Source organism: Paralichthys olivaceus, chromosome 24 (assembly GCF_024713975.1).
Source record: "Paralichthys olivaceus isolate ysfri-2021 chromosome 24, ASM2471397v2, whole genome shotgun sequence".
Classification (NCBI taxonomy): Eukaryota; Metazoa; Chordata; class Actinopteri; order Pleuronectiformes; family Paralichthyidae; genus Paralichthys; species Paralichthys olivaceus.
In genome coordinates, this window is record NC_091116.1 from 7,691,743 (window position 1) to 7,713,838 (window position 22,096).

The window sequence follows — 22,096 nt, forward strand, 5'->3', positions numbered from 1 at the left end:
AAATAAAACCACACTATTGCTGAAAAGTAACTGAACATTGTTAGTGTAAAATAAAAGAAGTGGAGAGTTCTCACACTGAATTTTGAATCTTCCAAAAAAAAAGTTTAATGATGCAACATTTTGACCTCAAGTCTAAAGGTAAATGGACAATGTTATCAACCACACACTGTAGAATTTGATTTTAATTATTTGGACTATGTTAATATTACAGTTAAATCCTAAATTGACCTTCTCTGGTACTGTTGTTTCTGAAGTAGATAACTTTTTACCCAACCTGAAATTAAAGCCTTGCTTCGTCACATGCTCAAATCAATGTACATATTATGTCAGTGACTAATCACACTGGAAAAGATGGGATTTAAAACATATTTATTTCAAACTGGTCTTGAAAAACAGACCTATCTTATGCTTAAAGTGTCACTTTTAAAACTTTTACAAAATGACAAATTGAATGGATAATACATTTTTTGTGTTTCAAATTCATACAGTATTTGAATGTCAAACTTGCGTGAAGGAGAACTGCATTTTACGGAAGATCTAGGCAAAGTGGTGCTGAAAGTACTGATAATATAACAGATTGCTTTATAAACTCATATGAATAGATATTTAAATTATTCTTTTCATTGAACATTTATTGGCATGGCCAATCAAATAACAAATTTCAATTCTGAGATCAAAACAATACCTTATTAGATACCTTTTGTTACTATTATTCTACTTTTTATGTACAAAAATTAATTCAATAAAAAAAAAAAGTTCAATACCAATAGTTTTTTGATACTCAGTTCAAAAAGCCTTCAGATACGGCCCAGTGGATAGGCCTATGTGTTTGTGAGTATGGTTCCCCTTTAAGGGAGCTTTATTATTTTACATATATAGGACTAATGAATGGAGACAGACTGTCCCACTGCTGCCATTTGGTGTGTCCAAGTTGTCCTTCATTGGATGACCCTGGAAGAAAATGTCTGGCAAGCTCTACTCATCGTCTATTCTGAGGGTTCGGACCTGGTTTGAAATATTACTGAGCCGCTGTTTGAGTTTACGCTGGGAAGATTCATACTGGTCTGACAGCTTTCGAAATTTGAGTGTCATGACATCCATAGTGGATTCAATCTGGTTGACTTTGTCCTCCAAGTCTTTGGCATCAGAGGCTGTGACCAGTGACTCATCTATGAGATTATCTTTCATCAGGATGGCCCTTCCCTTATCCTCTAGGGCATTTTTAGCATCAGGATACTCAGTGAGCGCCTCCATCAGATCGTCCTTGGACAGGGCAAACAAATCAGAGTAGCCCACGCTGCGAATGTTGGCGGTTCTTCGGTTTCCTGCCTTGCTGCCCTTGATCCCTAAGATGCTGATTTCACCAAAGTATGCCCCATCACTGAGAACAACAAACTGGGTAACCCCATCATCTGCTACTACAGCCAGTTGTCCTTCTTTAATGATATACATTTCCCTACCAATGTCCCCCTTCTTACAGATGTAGTCACCAGGACTGAAAACTTGAGGCTGAAGCTTGAGGACTAACTCAACAAGCAAACCTGCTTCACAGTCCTGAAAGATGCGCACTTTTTGTAGGGTCTCCAGATGTACGTTGATGGCTATTTCTGCCTTTAGTTTGTCTGGAAGATTCTTCAGCACTTGCTTTTCATCACAAGTTTTGTCCTCTGTCCACAGGTAGTCAAACCACTTCACCACCCTCACTTCCATGTCTTTTGTGACCTTGCGAAAGTGCATGTACTGCTTGATAGAGTCAATCTTAGCCTGGAACTCTACACGTGCTGCATTCATGTTAGAAATCATAGCACCAACATTTCCTACAATAGTGGCAAAGATCAGAACCCCTGTGAGGAAGTCAACTACCACGAAAAAGTATTCCACATCTCGGACTGGGGGCGGTGTCTCACCTATAGTGGTCAAAGTAAGAGTGGACCAGTAAAAGCAGTAGACGTACTGTCTGGCCAGACGTGCATACTCTGGATTCTTCATGGATGGATACACCCAGGTGTCTGAGCCAAACCCAAGCACCTTGGAGAAGGCAAAGTAGAGGCAAGCATTCCAGTGGATAATGATGATGATGTAAAGAACAAGATTAGCAATACGGAATATGTTGGGGAAGTTGGTTCGCGTTTCAGTCCGATCGAAGAACTCAAAGAGTCGGGATAACCTAAAGAGACGGTTGAACCTCCACTCTGGGTTGTTGATTCCAATTTTGAAGAAAACAATATCAGTCGGAATTATTGATATGATATCTAATCTAAACTGGCGTGTCTTCATGTAGTTCTCTTTCAGGACCTTTTCATCCCTTACAAGCAGTCCTTGCTCCAGAAAACCTGTCGACACATGAGCATATGATCAGCATTAAGTTTCCTGAAAATCACAAAAGTCACACAATCCGCAAACGTCCCCTCACTAACCTGTTCTGGCTCTCACAAACGTGTCAGCGAAGTATAGGAAGTCTGAAGTGTAGTCCAAAACCATCCAGAGTGTTGTGTTAGCAGACTGTAGTTCATTAAAACAAGCCCTGCAAGGAAATAAAAAGATAAGACAAGGACCTCTAGAACAACAGTAAAATAAAGAGGAAAAAAACAAAATGCAATGAGGTCAGACCTGGCCACCAGGAGCATCAGGTTGTAGAACACTGGGATGGAGATCATATTAAGCCAATAGTAATACATATCTGTCGCAGGGTCCATGATCCACACCTCCTTTCTGAGTGAGAAAAAGTATGTTTATGCTCAGCAAGGTACATCTGTATTAAAACATTTCAATCTCTTATTTCTATAGCCCATATTCACAAATCACAATTTAGCAAGGTGCATCATTCTCTGGGCAACTGGGGCTCAGCGGTTAGAGCGGGTGGAGAAGTTTGGCAATTTGATTAAATTCTGCATGCTTCTCAATGGAAAAGTGTGGGTTAGGGTTAGGGTGGTAAATACAGCCCATTTACCATGTATGGTAACAAATGAAGCTTTTTATATCTGTCGGGTCAAATCTTGAGGGAATGGCCATAAAATTGAGAACAACAATAAGTAATTTAAGTTGCAGCCATGAAAATAATTAAGAAGTACTTACGGCTCTTCCTTTTTATCATCCTTCTTGTCGTCCTTCTTAGCATCTTTCTTATCATCTTTCTTGTCATCTTTCTTATCATCTTTCTTATCATCTTTCTTGTCATCTTTTTTGCTGTGAATATCCATAAACAGAGGCAGGCTGGGTTAATATTTTTTATCTTACTGCCACAAAGAAGTGTTAGAAAGCCTGAGGGGGGCGCTGTGACACTGTTAAAACAAGCAGCAGTCCTGGTGCTGACTTAACCTTGTGAGGCCAGTTTAACAACTAGGATCCACACACTATACCTTACCCATCCTTGTTGTTGCAGTTGTTCATGTTGTGTGCAGCCAGAGGCCAGCGGCCATCACTGCAAGAGGAATAAGTGAAAGAAGAATGTAAACACATAAAGAAAATCTACATTCTGGACAGACACAAATATACAATGTGTGTTAGAGAATAAAGATAAGAATGAGGCATTTCGTTAATAAAGTTTAATTAAGTCGAACTACAGAAGATAATTTGTTTTCTAATATTGCAAATCGAGGAAAAAATGTGAAGAGTAAATTTGACATTTCAAGATTTTGATCCAACTTCTGAGAAAATATCAAACTTCTAGCATTAGCGCATATTACCTTTTACAAAATGCTTAATGTAGAGTAACGGATGAAATTATACCTGGCATTGGTTTTATTGGTTTTAGTAACAAGGAACTTCTTTTAGCCATAAACACATGGTGATCAGTGTCAGGTCTGCTGTCAAGATGCTGTGACACAAACTATACACCTCTCCACTGTCTTGGTGACATCTTCAGGCTTTTTTAAATTATAAATGTTTGCATTTAAAATATTTAATTGTGTATCAAAGCTTCCAGAGCGTCTATAATAAGAGTGTTTTCCAACACTGTGGTCCCCCATTGGCTGGACGTGGTTGCAGATGCACTGCTCACCTGCTCCTGCCCCTCATGTCACCCTCTGTCCTCTGGCTGGACTCTGTGGGGGTGACACTGCTCCTCCCTAAGTGCCTCATGCGGGACAGCCTTGGGAAAGAGATGAACGGGACATTACAGGCAGATGCACATGCTGGGTGGGACACAACACCTGTAAATCCTGCAACATGGATTTACTTTGTTGTAGGACTACATTAGTGTGACTCACCTTGACAGCAGCCCTGTTCCCACCAAAGATGTCTGATCATGGGTGTCCATCAGCCTGGAGACACGGAGAAGGACAGTTAAACCTGGGACAGACTTGGAGAAGCCCTGTGCATGTCAGGGCTTCGGCCTTTAAGTGTGAGACATACACACAGACACAAAATCGACTTCATCTCTCAATCTTTGTATAAACATAGAGATCATAAAGGGAAATTCATATAATCTGATTGTTTCTATAGTGTATTGTGTTTTTTAGCTTTTTCCTACATGTATACATCTACATGTATTCTACTGTATACATCCATACATGTCAGAGCTATTGTCTTGGCCAGGCCTCATTAATAAAGGAGATCACACACATATACACACAGAACATGGAGTAGTTATGCATTCATAGGCAAAGCGAAGACCTACTGTCAGTCCAGGTTTGTGTTTAGTCTCATTAGCTCACCATGTTTCTTCTTTAGCACTGTTAACTCAAATCCTCCTCTCACAGATTACATCTGCTAAAATTAGATTTTCAGCCGTGTGGGACTTTGAAAAGCTCAACTTCAGAGAACTTCTGTTCTTTCAGTCCCACTGCAACATTAACAAACAATCACTCTCTGCCCTGAGGGTGTAGTTTACCTGAATGTGAGTGATAAAGACGAGACAGGAGAAGTCAAGGTGAGCTCTGAATCTGTCTCATGCTGCTCCTGGTCACTTCTTCCTCCGTCCAATCAAACAGGAGTCTGTCCGCAGAGCTGAGGACTCATGTTCAAACGTACAGATCCCACTGTGAAGCAGCTATTGTGTTATATCCTCTAACGGAAGACACAGCAGACACATCCACTCCTGCTTTTCTAGAGAGAAACTCATCCTCTGCCGTGGAGCAGCTGCCCCTGTTCATCCACACGGCACCACCTCCCAGCAGGTGATAAAGGGAGGCGGAGGGGGAGGGGGGGAAGAGGAGGAGGAGGATCTGCACCTTTGTCCTGCTCCTTTCTGAGAGCTGCAGGTGGAGTCTGATGTCTCACTTTAGCTGCACACACTCTAAGAGGATTTACTCAGACTGGAAGGAATATAAATAAAGACTCTTACTCCAATCTGTCCTGTTTACCAACCAGGGACGAGATGAAAGACGTATATTTATCAGTGCTGGAACATTACACACCCACGATTTTGTTCCTATGTACACCACAATATTAAACTGGAACAACATCATTAAAGCAGTTGTATCAGTTTGAATATGAAGGTGAACACAGACTTCTTTTTCATGTTTAGTGATTAAAAGACAAGATATATCATTTAATTTGCATTACACAAAATAAGAACTACGGTAGACAGATATAAAGTTTTGGGATATATGTATTTATATATAGATAAATATATCTACATGGATGAATGTGTGTGTGTATCATTACCACTTGGGCTGGACTGCAGCCACACAGCAGAGTCAGATTAGCTGCCGTGCATGAGATTAGCTGTAATCTGTTGATGCCTCTTGTCGAGCGGACGGAGGAGAAGTGATGGATCACAGCTCACACTGATGAGCACGCGTTGGGGTGTGTGTCGGTGCAGAGAGACGTCTGTGAGAGAAACAAATCAATAACTCTTGTCCTCAGATCATCCCTGTCATCCTGAAGATGAGCTGCTATAGACAATTAACAATTAAAATGATTGAGAGCAAGTCCATGCAAGATCCTGTATATTATACAAATTCAATAAGTCATGTCTGTCTAGTATGTTACAGTCATGAAATGACAGTGGCTTTTTTATCGTTCTTGAAGTAATTCTTTTGTATTCAAAGTATTTTTACACCTGTTACAGACCACTTAAACTTACTCTATTCAAAGAGCAGCTTAACTCCCTCTTCTTAGCTTGAACATCTTTATTAAATCTGCTGGGAGAGTTGGACAACTGAACATGTCTGAGTCCTGTGAATCAGGAGCAGAGCTCATGCTACACCACAGATATTTATGATTTAATTTGACTCTACATGTCATTTAGGATTTAGTCTCTAGTTCTTCTGTAAAAAGAGGGGATGAACTCTATATATTTGTCATGTACAGTATGTGATGAATGCTGCTGTTACTGCTCTGCCTGCAGCCTGGCTCCATCTCTGGTGCGTTTGAGCTGCCTGCGACACTCACTTCAAGACATTGTCAATGACCCATAGATAATCGTTGGCCCCATGTGCATTTATAATTGCTGAGCTGCTCTGAATTCAGCTTGTTGTCTCGAGAGCCTCCAGGGTGCATTGCTCAGGAAACATGGGACTCATATTTGACAGCACGTGTAAATAACTTGTGAATTGTGGGATATATTAGACATTTAGCTAAGAGTGTAGAAGACACTGATTATGAATAAGTGTGTGACAGATAAAGGAAAAAGAGTTGGACATTGAAATTTGTGAGGACATGAGGCTTAGTGCCTGGGGACACTGCTCCGTCCTCCACAGACTTTCACATATCCATATCCCTGACGGATGGACCACCTACCTGGCATGTGGCCCCTAAAGGCAATCACAAAACACTGACTACGAGAACAGACAACCTACTACGTCTCCGAAAACAACCGGGAGATAAAAGGTGTGATTATTCAGCCAATGAAAATAATCTTTCAAATATTGCAGGTAGTATTTGTAAAAGCTTCATGAATAAAAAGTAACAAGTAAAAGTCTATAAATCTGGAATCAGGCAGGTCCACATTAAAACAGGTTACTGGGAGTGGCTCGGTCTCAGCACATATTCATCATCACTGTTGAAACCAACTCCCAGTGCTGCTGATGTGTTAACAACCTGCTGACAGCCACAGCCGGTCTGATTCATCAATTAAACTGGTTTCAGCCTGAGTGCCAGCTCCGGGTGCCCTCCCGAGGGAGTCCGGCGTCGTGGTGCCTCCGTCATCATCTGGCATCTTCCATCTCTGCTCTTATTCACCTCCATGAATGAGACGGTCCAGCCTCACAGAGGACAAAGCAATGGTGCATCAGGGCCAGCATGGTGTTCAGTATCTTGCCCATGGACACTTCGGCATGGAGGAGTCGAACCAGAGACGCTCTGTTTAGTGGAGGGCCTTCTCTAACTCATGAGACAAAGCTGCCTGATGTCTGGCTTTCAGCCACATACTTGGTGAGGAATTTCACCCACAGTCAGGGGCGTTCTAACAAAGTAGACAAAGCAAACAATGCCCTGGGGCCCCAAGCTGAGAGGGGGTCCCCCAATAACGGCTGATTACGCTTGTCCACATCAACAACCTCGTTAAATTCTATGATTGGCGATGGACAGGATGCTGCAACAACTCCACTTAACCTTTTATGGGCCCCCCAAATCCCTTGAAACACCCCTGACCACAATTCTGAAACTCCAAATTTACAGTTTCATGATACATTAACTTTAGATATTCTAAACTAATCATCCCAGCGTCCTTCTGTCTCTTCTTGTGTCTGCTGCTGTTGTCAGCTGAGTGACATTCGCCTGTCCTTTGATTTCTCAAGGACTGCTGCCCTCTTGTGCGCAGAAGTAATACAAATATAGGTAGTGGTAAAACACCTATACACCATACATCATCCAAACATAATAATGATAATAAAAATAGGAAATGCCTGACAATACAACATGTGACCAAATGTCCTATTTGTCATGATAACAAAAACACTGTAGAATGCAGAGATAAAGCTACAGACTATAAAGTTTTCTTTAAAAGTTTACGAATCAATCATGGTTTGATTGTCACATTCTATGTTCATATTGTTGCTGCCCATTTTCTTCCCTTAAGGCCATGGTTGTCCATCTTCTACTGGCAACTGCAAGAGTCTCAAATTGGCTTCATGAACATGACTGTGAGTTCAGTGAAATTCAGTGTCTCCCACAGTCGTGAATCCAGCAGATGCTTTGTGTGGTGATAGAAAAGGAGAAAGGCAGCATGAATCTGCAGGAATGATGGAGGGTGACGTTTCTAATAAAATGTTTGGTGGGTGTACGTCTCAGAGAACAGCTTTGAGTCTCAATAAACTAGATTTTGTCATTGTGTGTGTGTGAGTAATTCAGCAGTGTGCATTCCCACAGTCTTGCTAATCATGTTCATGATATCTGAGCGAGACTGGAACAGAGCTATCAGAGGGACAGTCCCCTCCTGCCTGCCAACCACACAGCATGTCACATGATGAAGTGTAATCAGCGAAGATGACCTTGTGATGCTTGACAGTGTGTGAATGAGATCGGGGTTGGGAGTGCGAGTGCGGCCCTGCTGACATCAGACTCGTCCTTACAGTGCGGTGCATGCGGATGAGTTTAACTGAGAATGGAAATGATGAAAACATTTCGATCTTCATGGACCTCCCACCTCCTGCCTTTGCAACGTGTGCTGACTTCCGCTCACTTACATTATTGGTGACCCTGGCTTGTTGCCATGGTGCTTGCTTGTTGGTGTATGGTAAACATGTGGGGAGGAAGTGTTGGGTGAACACCCAGGGGCCCAGCAGGCCTGAGGGCCCTCGCATTAAGGTTATAAATCCATGCTACCAAGCAGGACACATGTTTTACTAACCCATGCACGTAGGGGATAAGTTTGAAGTGACTGTTGAAAAGTAATAATGTGCTTGTAAGGTTCTTTTGTGTGTTTTTCCCTAAATGCACAGTGGTTATTTATGATGATCTGATCTGATTCAACAGAAAACAAGACCTCCATCACTTTCTCTATCTTATCTCCTTAAACTCCACTATCCAACTCCTGCCCGAGAACATTGTCCACCTACACAGAAATAAACAAACACAAATGCTGATTATAACGTCTACCTCATGTCAAAACTCTAATGTGTTCATCTCACGCCCTCCTCTCTGTCGTGAGATGACCCCTGGCCTTTTCTCGTGTGCTCATGTTCCCGTCTCCCTACATGTCAGGTATCTGGTGGGGGGGCAGGGCTCGTCTGGGCCTCTGCCTTTCACTCCCCTGCGGTGGGTAGTTAAAGCGGCTCGTCCACAACCCAGTCTTCCCCCTTCCATCTGCCTAATTGTACTGAATTTCCCTAAATTGCCCCTGACAGCAGTTCCAGCAGTGTGTGAGGGAGGTATAATAGAGAGTGCTGCACATAGACGCACTTCATAAATGTGTGGGTTAATGGGAAAACTGAACTGTGAAGCACTTTGAGTGGTCTTCAAGACTAGACAAGCTCTATATAGATAAAATAAGATAAGATAAAACTTTATTGATCCACACATGAGGGAAATTCAATTGTTACAGCAGCAGGCAGGTCAGAATGAGGTACACAATAGAATGGTATAGAAACGGTAGTGGTGGTAATAGTGGTTTGTATATAAATGTAACACATCAAAATGCAGTGGACAGGATGATTGCACGAGCAAGTAGAAAACCCGTTAATATATAAGTATAAGGAGATTGAGATGTGCAGATGACACAAATGTGCGAAAAGTAATTTACTGTTATTTGCAGGGCAGTATTTTATTTTTCATTAGACCAGTACTGCCAAGCAAACCATTCAAGAAAGCTGAGTTTGGAGATTGAACAACATGAATAGTGGAAACACTAAAATATTTGTTGAGACTGAGTATTGAGCACATTTTCCTGTTCACATTGTTAGAGTGGTGCCAGGACAAATTCAGCAGTTAAGAATTATTGGATTTGGCCGCAACACTGTCTACCACCCACTTAGTGAGAAATGAATTTTACTTTTTGAGTGAACTGGTCCTTTAACATGACCACGTGGCCTAATGGATAAGGCGTCTGACTTCGAATCAGAAGATTGAGGGTTCGAGTCCCTTCGTGGTTGAAAACTTTATTTAAGTGTCGCTGATTTTGCGGAGACAGTCATTTAAGCTGTGCTGCTAAAAACACAAAGGTCATTTTGTGACCAGCACATGACAATCTGCAGATAGCAAGTGAGCTTTCAATGCCACATTTTGCAAAATAGAACATCAGCACTTATTAATAGTACAAGATAGAAATACTCTTGATAATCATGCATCATAAAAGTTTTAAGTGCAGGCCAGAACAAATTGAATGCAAAGTTCACAATAGTTCTGCGGCCCAACAGTTAAAAAACGTTGGTGATGCATCATGTTTTAAGGAGAGGGGCTGTGTTATATGTATTTTATGCAGCTGCTTTGCAAATGCTGGCAGCTGGTGATTCTTGAGAGCATGGAACTATGACTTTGGCATCATCAGCTCCACATTTTGCCCATTCAGTTCCTGCCAGCAAGAAAAAAATAGGTCATATGCTATATCAGGTTGCCCACTAGGTGAATGATCTTTACAAGGGCCAAATAATAATGTCCATTGAACTAGTTTGGAGCATCTCCACACAAACAAGGCTCGCAGGGTAGTGAGTAGCTAAAGACTCTGATCTAAGGAGAGACACACTATGATCATTGATGCAAAAAAACGACAAAGGGCCATTCTGTCTGATCCAGTCTGACAGAAGGGAGGCATGGGAGGAATGTGTCACAACACATGCTGCTCATTATGTTGGGGTTCCTCAGTGTATGTGTCACAATCTAAAACGACAAGGGGCTTTGTGTTGAGTACAGACAGAAGATCCCGGACATTATAGATGTTTCATCTATAATGTTTTGTAAAATATGAAGTCGTTTGCTTCTGTTATTTGTGTCAAATTTTTTTTTGTTATACTGTTTTAATGCTTAAATTTCTCTTTTTAAAATCTCCTTAACAACACATTTGCCTGGTTTAAGAAAGAATATAAAAGGCAGGATGTGACTTTTGTTGTTCACATCAAACTACAGAATGCTGAAATATACAAATTTATTTAGATTAACTGACAATAACAAATGTCATCATAATGGCCTCTACCGAGCCTTGACAGTAACAGCAGGTATTCATCTTGTTTCTGGAAATGCTAAAACAAATGCCTGTTTGTGTCTTAACAATAATCTATTTATCTTGCATTTGTGGGCTGCAAAATGTGAGATGAAAAGCTCCAGAAAGGGTTAAAAATTGGGACCAAACACACAAGCCCCTGAGTAGAGGTAAGAGAAAGAGCCCTGAGTTATTAAACAGCTTCTGATTGGTCGGCTCTGCTGGTCCCTCTGGCTCTTGGTGACTTTATACCTGCTCTGTGGTGGAGCCTGAAACAACACCGCTCTGTTAGCTACTGCACAACGTCGGCCTCCTGTAATTACAGAGCGCCGTGTCTGCAACCGATCCGGCATCTACGTCCTGCCTGTGCACTGAAAGCTGAATGATTGAACAGTAACAGGAATCGTCCGGTCACTCTGCTCCTCGGCCTGAGCCAACAACCGCTCATGTATTCACCTCTAACCTCAAACGGGACGGTGTTAGAGAGAAGAAAGAAAGTTAAGACAAGGCCCAATGAGTCTCTTTGTGTCCTTCCAACATGTGGGACAGCTTATAGAGAAAAAAACACCATGTAGTGTGACTCATGTAATCATGTCTGTTATTACTCATTGACCAAACCAGCTGAGTGCATTATTCATTTGATATAACCAGTCATCAACATCCAAAACCATCTTAGTGACACATTTCTGTTAAAAGTCATAATTCACAAACAATATGATGATTGGATGATTTAAAAAAAAACACACGGTGAGCTGATTAGAAAGAGCAGAGAGGGCTAGGAGTCCTCCTGATAAAACATTTGCAGAATTTCATTTGTGACAAAGAAAAAAGAGAAAACACGAGAAAAGGTCCATTAGGATTTTATTTGTTTCTATCTCTGATTGAATTACAGAGGTGGATGAACAGTTGTGGATGAACAGATCCCATGAACATTAAAGCCGACATCTTCTAAAGCCTTGAGCTCTGCAAGAACTCTGTTGTTTTTTTAAATGCATGAAGATCAGGTCAGTGTGGAATTAAAATGCCTGTACTACATTCATGGCAGAAAGATGAGACATTGACTTTTAGCACTTAACATGATGAGATCCTAAAAACAGGTACTGCATTGCTTCCCATAAAGACTCTCTCCAATGTGTCACTTTGGTATTGCATTTATACATTACAACATTCTGCAAAGAAACAAAATGTACAACTGCATAAATATAAAATTCTTCCCCTGTGTTGGCATGACATTTGGGTATGTACAGCAAAACGCTGTGATGAATCCAGCAACGAAAACAAACAACCAAAAAACGGGTTTAGCACCACTGCCCTGACAGCAGGCTAAAGGCTGGAAACACAACTCTACATTCAAGGCAAAAATCAAGAGTTAAAGGCATGAAACCAAGACTTAAAAATCCCCTTCACACACTTAGAGGTGATTTAACAAAGCACAAAAAGAAAAAAGGCAAAGTATAAAGAGTCTCCCTTGATCAAGTGTACAACAAATAAAAAGAGGAAAAGAAATTCCCTGGAGTGCAGCTTTTTTTTCCTTACACAGATCAGAAGAGTGTACCATGTCAAACCATTTTAATCATTAAGTAAGTGGGAGTGTGTGTTCATGTCGGAAATACACACACACGTGCACGCTTATAACTACTAGAACGACGTGGGGTGGAAGGACCAGAGTTTGACGACTGCACGCTCCAGAAACATCTACTAAAGCCACGGATGGCAGCGATACGCAGAGGGGACGAACACAGCTCGCTACACATCAGAAATGGAATTACACTTTACACTCATCGATGAATAATGTCCCATGGCTTGTGGAAAAGTCTCATTTACAGCAGAATAAATACTTTTATTAGGCCTAATCGCTACTCTTCCTCTAAATTACATTCTAAATGCTAGTGACAGTAGAAGCTAGTGATGAAAGCAAGACGGATACACATCTGTCCTCTATCAGTTTTTTCCTTTCATTTATTAATTTCAAGACTAGTGTGATTGCCATAGCCGCTACAACCCTCCCCCCCCTCCTCACTTATCTCCCATATTAGATCGGTATTTAGCTAAGGACAAAGGGGCGGAACAGGTGGGGGCAGTGGCGGTCAGACGAAGTGCTATGGTTCTGATGGCAGTCATAAACTGTTAATCTGGATCTTGATATCAAAGCGTCCCTGGTAACGGTCCTTCTCGCTGTAGTCAATGTTTTCACCGAACACTTTGCACTCGATGCGCACTTCGGTGTTCAAGGTCAGGTTGGTGAACTGCAGCGCCACCAGTGGCTGCAAGTAGTGAGGGTGCAACAGCTTGCCGTAGTATGGGTAATACTGCATGGGGAAGCCACCGCCGATGCCATAGTACTTGATCTCTCCGATTTTCCCAGCATCCTCCTCTTTCTGGAAACATGAAGAGACGAATACATGGAGTGACAACGCTTCAGAGCAAGAGCACATGTTTCAAACATCGGAGACAGCATTAGTGTGTGGAATTCATTTAGAAAAAAAAAAAAGAAAAACACACACACAAGGTAGGCCGACACAACATTTTAGTCTCATAAACCCCACACACACAACTGTGGTCCCATGAGCACGGGGCTACAACAAGTGCAAAGTTAGGTAACACATATGCGAATATCGATGGACAAAGATCATCAAAGTTTAACGCCACTCGAAACCACTTTGCAAAGTGACTCATCTCCGGAAACAAATGTTTTATTTGCCTCCTCGCTCGCACAGATTGGAAGTGAATAGAGGGCAAAGGTTCAGCCCGCATTCATCTTACATGGATTTTATGTGCCCAATTTTTGAGACTAAATAAACGCCATACACACTGGAAAAAAACAGACAAGTTAATAACTGCGTACCTTGTTGGTGCAGTAGATAGGAATCAAATTGGGCTGCACCTTGGGCTGAGCCTCTTCAGGGATGCTGTCATTCGAGGTTGGAGGCTGAACACAGAAGACAAGTTAGGAGGTGAACTGGATTCAAGGAATTTAAGAAGAAATCCACAAAGACTTCTTTCTTTTTCAAGCAGAGACCATTTCTACCTGGTGTTGACATGTGATCTGTTTGTGGTTCAGTAAAAACATGACACGTGTGAGGCTGAGGAGCCTGAGGAGCTTTGTGTCATTTACTTTAGTTTATAATCTCAACCGTTTGGAGTTTTTTCATCTCTAAACATGACTCAGTTTGCGAATAGTTATTTAAAAATTACCCTTGGGCTGAAGTTGACGATCCTGTTAAGCTTTACGATCAGGCAGGGCTTGCCATCCTTGAAACCGAATTCGCGGTCCTCGATCCCGGAGCAGGGTCCCAGCAGACTCCTGGAGAAACGACAGGCCTTCCTGATGCCCACATCGCTCTCCAAGTCGCCCCTGTTCTTGTAGTCTGCAGGCTCATCTGGGGGTGGGAGGGGAGGGGGTTAAAGAAGGACAGTACTCCTACCTGACTTCACTCGACTGTGCGTATTATCATATTATAAGGTCTCAATCTTTACATGTAAAGTGCCTTGAGAATGTATGTTGTGAAGAGAATTAACCAATGCACAGGCTTCTAGATTTTATATATATATTCTATATTTATGAAGAGCCATAAAACGGGTCGCTTGAAATTTATGATTCTGCACATGCACAAATACAACATACCTCCACAGTCCTCGTATTTCATCTGGTCCTTCTGTTTGTCATCATCATACTTTGTCAGGAATTCCTTCAAGGCTTTGGTGTAAGGCAGATATGTCTCCAGTTCATTGACGTTGAAGGCGACTTCAGATTTGTCTGACCGTGGGGTGTGCGAAAGGCCTGCAGGGACAACACATCCATCTCTTGTTATTAATATATATATATTTATAAAATACTGCGAGTACTGATAGTACTACAGCTTAAGTTGTCCATCACACATCAACATAGTGCATTCCATCTATATTTTGTCTTATACCATCATTTTAAAGATTTACAGGAGATTGTGTGTTTAACAACTCTGTAACATTTTTAGATCATGTTTCCTTCAGTGTTCATGATTGTTGTTTTGAACTGAAGCTGAATTATCCACAGAGGTTTCCTCCTCTCCAAAAGAAATTGGCCCGACAATCAACTCTAGTAAAAACACTGAAAAAAACTGCTTGGCAGACACAGGGTGTCAGGGGAGGATTCATCTAATTAAAAAGGATTATAGTTATAAGGTTATTAAAGTGACGGCGAGATGAGTGGAAACAGTAAGAATGAAGGTTGAAATATTTTCATACACAGACATCTGGCTGACAGCCGGCGTTTATAGAAAACCTGAAAAATGTCACATTTTCACAGAGTCGGATGAAACACCAACTATCTAAGAAACGCCTGTTTTTTTTTTGCCCACTTCTGCAGATGATGTGATGAATATTAATGTCAGGTCTCAGCTCACAGATAGTGTTTCCTCCTGCTTCTAGTCTTTATGTGAAGACAGGCTGAATAGCCTGAAAACGGTCCGGAGCAGTGTGACTGAAGGCAGATGAAACTGATAGATCTCATGTGACTCTGGGTAAGGAAGCGAATGAGTGCTTATTAAAATGACTGACTGGTCCTTAAGTCCAGTAAGAAAACATGTCGGGGAGCTAATTTTAACTGCTGACATGTTGCAACCTCATGAAAAACACCTATCAAATCTTTACTGATTTCATTTAGCAGTGTGAGGCAGACCTGCAGACAGACAGAAGCTCATTGCCTCCGGTCTTCACTCTGTTTTGTACACGTGCTCTGTAACACCCAGCTGCCCCTCACTACCATGGAAACCAGTCTGCAAGGTATACACAGGGGAGGCTGCACTGGGACTACTATGTGCAGATGTATGAATGTTTCCAAAACAATATACAGCCATATCACCTAAGACCAGAGTGAGTCGAAGGCAGTTATTAATCTGATTTGGAGAACCACGTTTATAAATGTAGTTGCAGAAACCTTGATAACTCCTATTTAAGAAGCAGTGACACTGTAGCATGTAATCTAGATCTCTGATCACTGTCTGTGCATATATTTTTTAATATTAAATGTAATTTATATTTGTATCCAGGGACAAATATCTCATCCCGCCTCTTGTTTTGGAACTCACTATAAGACATAATAACACAGTCCCTTGACCAGTATATATTACACCTGTATTTTAAGTATAAGCAGGTTTGCATGTCAACATCATGACAGACAGGAAATGGACACCACTTCTTACCTGGGGGTGCAACTCTGTCCTGCCAGGTTGGCTTGTAATCGCTCAGGGTGAGCAGCAAGGCCTGGATGGTGCCAATGAAGATTCCAGCCAGGCAGCCATAGAAGATAACGTAGAACGCAAAGATTTTAACTGTGGGGGGGGGAAAAAAGAATCAGTGTATTGATACAGCTGGTTTCATTTCACACTTTAGATCACAACTGGACCATGAGGGCATATTCATGTAGGTGCGACCTATGATTGAGATCAATATCTAGTAATACACACCTGCCACCATGGAGCCTCTGAGCCCATTGGTGTGCATTAAAATATGGATGGCCCACCCTGGATATGTTCAACATTTTTTCAAACACACCTATCAAACAAAAGCGTGTAAGTTGCCGTGAGCTTCAAACTCGCCACTTCTAAGAAGAGGACAGAAGATAACGGTATCTCGTGGCTGCCTCTGTCTCACCCTGGGTCCAGGTCTGCAGCTGCTTGAGCCCGTCCGCTCGGTGAAGACATCTGCAGCGGGATCAAGCAGCTTGACGTAGTGGAATGATGTTATCTGGGAAACCAGATGTGAAAAAGAGGCTCGTTCTGCTGTGTACTTCTAAGGACCCATAAGAGCACTGCACCCTGAATGACCTAGGGGCCAGTAAAGGTGAAATGTAATTTGCCATCACAGCTGCATAGCAGAGTGACTGTTAAAAAGAGAAGAGTGGCCCAGAGTGGCAGAAGTTTTTATGGTCTCATAAGACCTTTAAATTATAGACCACATGTAATTCAGTTGAAGATTTTGGCCACTGAGCTGGAGCTGTGGTTAGTTTATGCTACAAACCACAGAGAAATCCCCGCATGAAGTCTACTGATGGCAGCAACATGGGCTGCCGCTCTGCAGCGAGATGCAAAGACTGGGGGTCAAAAGAACGTCAAGGAGTGTGAGAAGAGACCAACCCAAACATAAATCCAAAGTTAAACAAGAACAGCCTCATTTGTATTTGCAGCAGCATTCACATTCCCCGCTCAATTTGACAGGACCTGAATTGTTGTGCAGAAACAAATACAGAAAAAAATGCACAATGCGGATTATAGATGCTGCCATGGGAGCATTCACAGAATATTAACTCAGTACTTTTGCATGCAATCCTCATGCTCTTAAATCTACACCAGCTTTAATCAGCCATCTACATGTTTGAGCAGCTTCTCCAGCTCCAAGGATTGTCAGTCTATGTAGAGCTCATGTGTCCACTATCAATGTAAGAAAGTACAAAGGCAGCATTCATAATAAAAGTGTCCCAACACAGCAGCCATTGTTTTAACACATTTACAGGAATTCAGCTGTAAAGCTTGTGCATGCTAGACAGTAATAACCAAAGGCACTGTCGTCTCCGCTTTGTAATCAATTTTGAGCAGGAAGATGGTTCAACGGAGCATTAAAAATCTATTATCTGCGCTGCGATGGAATACATAGAGCAATGTTGAAAGTCAACCATCCAGCCATATATTGCTTTGGCAAGTGCTGCAGCAGGAAGCAAAGTCAAAAGGTCACTGCTGCCTGAAACACGCAACGCACAACACATTACTTGTTAGATGCAAGGACGTACTCTAAGGGGTCAGCTGCGGCACAGGAGGTAGAGCGGGTCGTCCCCTAACTAGAAGGTCAGAGGTATGCTGTACATAGATGCACGTGTGAAAACTGTACTATCATCAAGCCTAGAATCGTGAAATATACCTGACATTCAGATCTACAGCACCTCAATTGAGCTGCAGCATGAGGAGGACGAGGTACATTCCACTCATGCATGTAAAAAAAAACTACATAAATGACTAAAAACACATGCAATATGTTTTGGTTCAATCTCATGTGTTGGGGTCCCACATCTCCTTTCCTCAGACCATTCAGCACAGCACTGCGCATGACACACCTTCCAAATGCATCAGCATTTTTCAGATGACCTCAGAAGGACAAACATGATCCAACCCCCCCTCCATCACCATCCTCAGGCTCACTCAGCTCATGCACTGACCCAGCAGACATCGCGTCACTGAAACAACATGTTACCCAGGTGTTAGTGTCTCCTCAGCAGCCGGGGAGCGTGTTTGACATTGGGGGGGAGGCGGGACAAGGACACCGGGGCGCACCGTGCGCCTCTGCTCGGGAAACAGGAGAAGAAAGGTCGTGCACAAGTTAATCAGCACTATTGTTCGTTAAGATCACAGCGACATCCGATCACAGGAGGAACCCGACACGGATCGATAGTCAACCCCTTCTCCATTTCCGAGCGGTCCCGATCACCTTGGCTCACCTTGGACTATGATGCATTTTTAACCCTTTCCACTGCCCACTTCCAAAAATGTTAAATAAAACGCTAGAGACAAGTTTCCCCAACAACAAGCAGGCAAAGTGAGATCCAATCATTCAGAGGCTTTTTGCAGCGTCGAAGTAGAATGACTGATCATTCGGAACTAGCAAAAGACACATTTGATCACCTTTATTTAGATTTTTTTTAATTGAACCACAGCTGATTCTTTACAGGGGAACACGTGTCGGGCGCAGGAATGAACGGGTTTGTTTGTCACCAGGACACAAACACAGGGTTCGCTCCTGAATGCAGCAAAGTCAAATCGAACAGGTGGTGGGGAGCACGAGGCGGACCGGCAGGCAGGCACGCACGCGCGCGACAGGTGGCGGGAGCGAGCACCGGTCCCCGCTTTCACCGTTTCTCACGAACAACCGCGAACACGCAAAATACTCACACCAACTCCCGCCGGTGCGACCGAGCAGCTCCCGTTTCTCCGAGTCCCACACGAAGCTCTTCCAGCCGCCACCCTCTTTATTCGAAGGCATCTTGTTAATTGTTGGTTTTTAATTTCCCCCGTGAGTCGTCGTTCAGCCTCGGCGGACTCCCTCCAATGTTCTCAAGCCCGAAGTCCCCGCAAGCAGAGGCACCCAGCTCGGTCCTGTGGAAGGCTCCCCGCATATAAACAGTCCCTCCTCCCTCGACTCCGCCCGAAACGCCCGATAAGTGACCGGGGAGGAGGGAGGAACTGCGGCGGGCTAATTGGCGGAGCGCGGTGGCCGTGCGTAGCTCCGACGTCACGATGACAGACAGGCGGCCCGCGGAGGCTCCTGCATGTCCCGGCTGAGCTCTGCAGATACCGGAGCTGTGTGGAAGTAAGTCACAATCAGGACACCATCATTTGTCACAATAACAATTCTTCTAGGATTCAAAAGCCATTAGGAGTTTAAGATGATTTTGTTAATAGGTTATCTTCTCATCACTTATTATCTGCTCACCACTCTGCAGATGGAGGGGTGGGTGAAGTGTTTGAGTCCACAAAACACTTTTGGAGTTTCTGTGGTAATCAGGGTTGCAGCCAAATTCAAATCAACTGAAGTAAATGGAGACTGATTCTTCAGATGTAAAATAATGCCTCTATGCTGATGTCATCCAAGTGTCCCTAAGCCCCGGCACTCAAATTCGATTTAAAGTAGTGTAATTGGCACCATGTTTTCAGCCTTAATGTCCTCTGATATCCTCCTCTGGAGCTGCGTTCACGTGTGGACCATGTGGTGTAAATGACACCGATTTGAGTTGAATATGAATGTCAGGCACTTGGATGACAGCAGAGGAGCAGTATGGAGGCATTGTATGTTCTTTTCTGTTGTTTTTTCACATTTGAAGAAGTGGTCACCATTGACCTCAACTATCCCTTTAAACTCACATCTTAGGTCCATGAATGGACGTGTTTTTACACGTTAGCCTATAGATTTCTTTTCGTCTTGTTGTCTGCTTATCCATAAATAAAATTCAATCAATCAATCAATCATACACTCACAGCTGACAGTGAATTCATAAATCCTCCTTCCTGAAGGTTCATTTTTCTGAAACTGCTTCTAAAGAGGTGCTGGTTCCACCCTGTGAGGACGTGGTGTGAGCGTGGCAGAGGTGTATCTGTAATGTTAATCTGCCCTCGGTGGACGAAATGACAAAAGCACCCTCCTGTACGACACGAGCGGCACGACTAACTGCAGCACGAAATGACGAATCAGCAACTCTCCAAAAACAGTTTCAGCACAAAGTGAACACGAAGCAGGATTTATTACATGGCTGTCATATTCATTTTTACTCGGTGTTAAGCTATATAAAGCATGTACGTGTATCGTCACACATACATGCACAAAAGTTGTAGATTATTGTGAAAGAAAAACCAGAGGAAACCACGAAGTGCGATGAACATAAGCTTCTGGGCCTCATTTGTTATACATCTTGTGTTTCGTGGTAAATGGTCAATATATATATATATATGTTACTTTACTATAGCACTTTTTTGCTATTTACTCATCCACAATAGCACACTGTCGCAGAAAGGGGGAGACTGGGATCATCCACGACCTTCACCGTACAGTGTTTTCCATTCACACGTTCAGACAGTGCATCTATGTGCAGCACTTTGTGACATCACTGCAGTCAGGGGCACTTTTGGGTTCAGTTTCTTGCCCGAGGACACATTGGCATCGAACCGCTGACCTCTACCTCCTGCGCCTCAGCACAAAGTCTGACTGAAGGTGTGAATGTGAGTGTGAATACTTGTCTCTATTTGTTGGCCCTGCCATACACTGGCGACCTGCCCAGGGTGTACCCCACCTCTCGTCCAACGTCAACCGGGATTGGCTCCAGCTCCCTGTGACCCTCAAATGATAAGCGCTGCAGATAATGGATGTACAAACAAGAGAAGACCACAAAGTGCAATGAATCTTTGTGTATCATGAGATCTGTACGTACACCCCCACCTCAAAATACCAAACATTGGTATACTACAAGATGAAATCCACATGAGCCGAGTAAGGACAAGTTCTTGGTTGACGTTGTGGTGTAGTGGCACTTATTGTGTAATCTGGACTACATGGGAGCAGTGGAATTGATCCGTTGTGTGAGTCAGAAGTTCACGTTGCACATTCATTGGGTCCTTACGACAATGCTCAGCAGCTCTCGCACAGCAAATCTTGATAAAGATCTTTCACACTCCTACTCCTCATACACCTCCTCATACCCCATCAGCGCCCACTATTCCAGTGATCCAGCAGCCACTTGTCATGAATACTGAGAGCAGTTCAGTACAGTCATGCCTGCCTGAGATATTCCAGGACAAGCATCCATCTCATAAGTGTCTAAGACCACAGAGAGACAATAAACCAGAAAAACCTTTTCTAATGAGGCTAATATCTAATTTAACCACAGCCAAAATCACATATGCACACAGATTGGCCCACTTGTTTGTGAGACTGACCATTTATTGAGAAAAACAAAGCTGCAGTGTTTTTTTTTGTTTGAAAGAGCAAAAGCTAAAGGCTTGTTATTCAGCATGACTGTTCAGGTTGAATCACTGTGTGCCGACAGTTATGACAAGTCACATGCTGAATACCAGATTACAGTGTGCAATTCTGAATGAAGTCAGTTCCTCTAAAACAGTCATTATGGCAATAGTTTCATCCCATCCACTAACACATCTGAGCTACAGGCCTGTGTGGCTCACACACAGATCTGTTCCCAGTTTAACTTGGTGGGTGTTCTGTGTTGTTGTGTGCAGTGGACACCCCCCCCCCTCCACACACACAACACAGGGATAAAAAGCTCTAGTTACACAGCGTTGCCAAGTATACACATAGAAACCTGTATATTTATCCTTCTAGCTACAGCCTATAACCCCTCTCTGAAGCCGGCTCCAAGGGCATTTCTGCTGCCAGTGCCAGGTGCCACATGATGACCCAATTTTCTGTTTAAGCTGGAAATAAATTACCCAGCACTAAATGACTGTAGCTCCTGAATGGTGCACATGCCTCGTTTAAATTAACACTGATAATAGAGTAAAATTCTATTCACAAGAAATGACTTTGGCCTAACAGACCTGCCCCTCA

The 22,096-nt window shown here is 42.8% G+C and overlaps 2 protein-coding genes and 1 non-coding gene across 3 annotated transcripts; 1 reads left to right on the top strand and 2 right to left on the bottom strand.

Moving 5' to 3' along the window:
• Positions 1 to 352: 352 nt before the first annotated feature.
• LOC109639004 (cyclic nucleotide-gated channel cone photoreceptor subunit alpha-like) lies at positions 353 to 5,803 on the bottom strand. Its single transcript, XM_020102241.2, has 8 exons — positions 4,832 to 5,803; positions 4,209 to 4,262; positions 4,001 to 4,090; positions 3,365 to 3,421; positions 3,076 to 3,186; positions 2,611 to 2,712; positions 2,418 to 2,524; positions 353 to 2,333 (listed from the first exon to the last, which is right to left on the bottom strand). Exons 2-8 carry the CDS (start codon positions 4,256 to 4,258, stop codon positions 976 to 978), a joined length of 1,875 nt encoding a protein of 624 aa, XP_019957800.2. The 5' UTR covers positions 4,259 to 4,262; positions 4,832 to 5,803; the 3' UTR covers positions 353 to 975.
• A 4,098-nt stretch (positions 5,804 to 9,901) lies between these two features.
• trnar-ucg (transfer RNA arginine (anticodon UCG)) lies at positions 9,902 to 9,974 on the top strand. Its single transcript has one exon. It is a non-coding gene; the product is annotated as a tRNA-Arg (tRNA).
• A 1,887-nt stretch (positions 9,975 to 11,861) lies between these two features.
• Positions 11,862 to 19,166, bottom strand: atp1b1b (ATPase Na+/K+ transporting subunit beta 1b). The gene is made up of 6 exons (XM_020102301.2): positions 18,934 to 19,166; positions 16,198 to 16,326; positions 14,643 to 14,798; positions 14,213 to 14,397; positions 13,863 to 13,946; positions 11,862 to 13,395 (listed from the first exon to the last, which is right to left on the bottom strand). The coding sequence occupies exons 1-6, from the start codon at positions 19,022 to 19,024 to the stop codon at positions 13,135 to 13,137; spliced, it is 906 nt and encodes a 301-aa protein (XP_019957860.1). The 5' UTR covers positions 19,025 to 19,166; the 3' UTR covers positions 11,862 to 13,134.
• Positions 19,167 to 22,096: the final 2,930 nt, after the last annotated feature.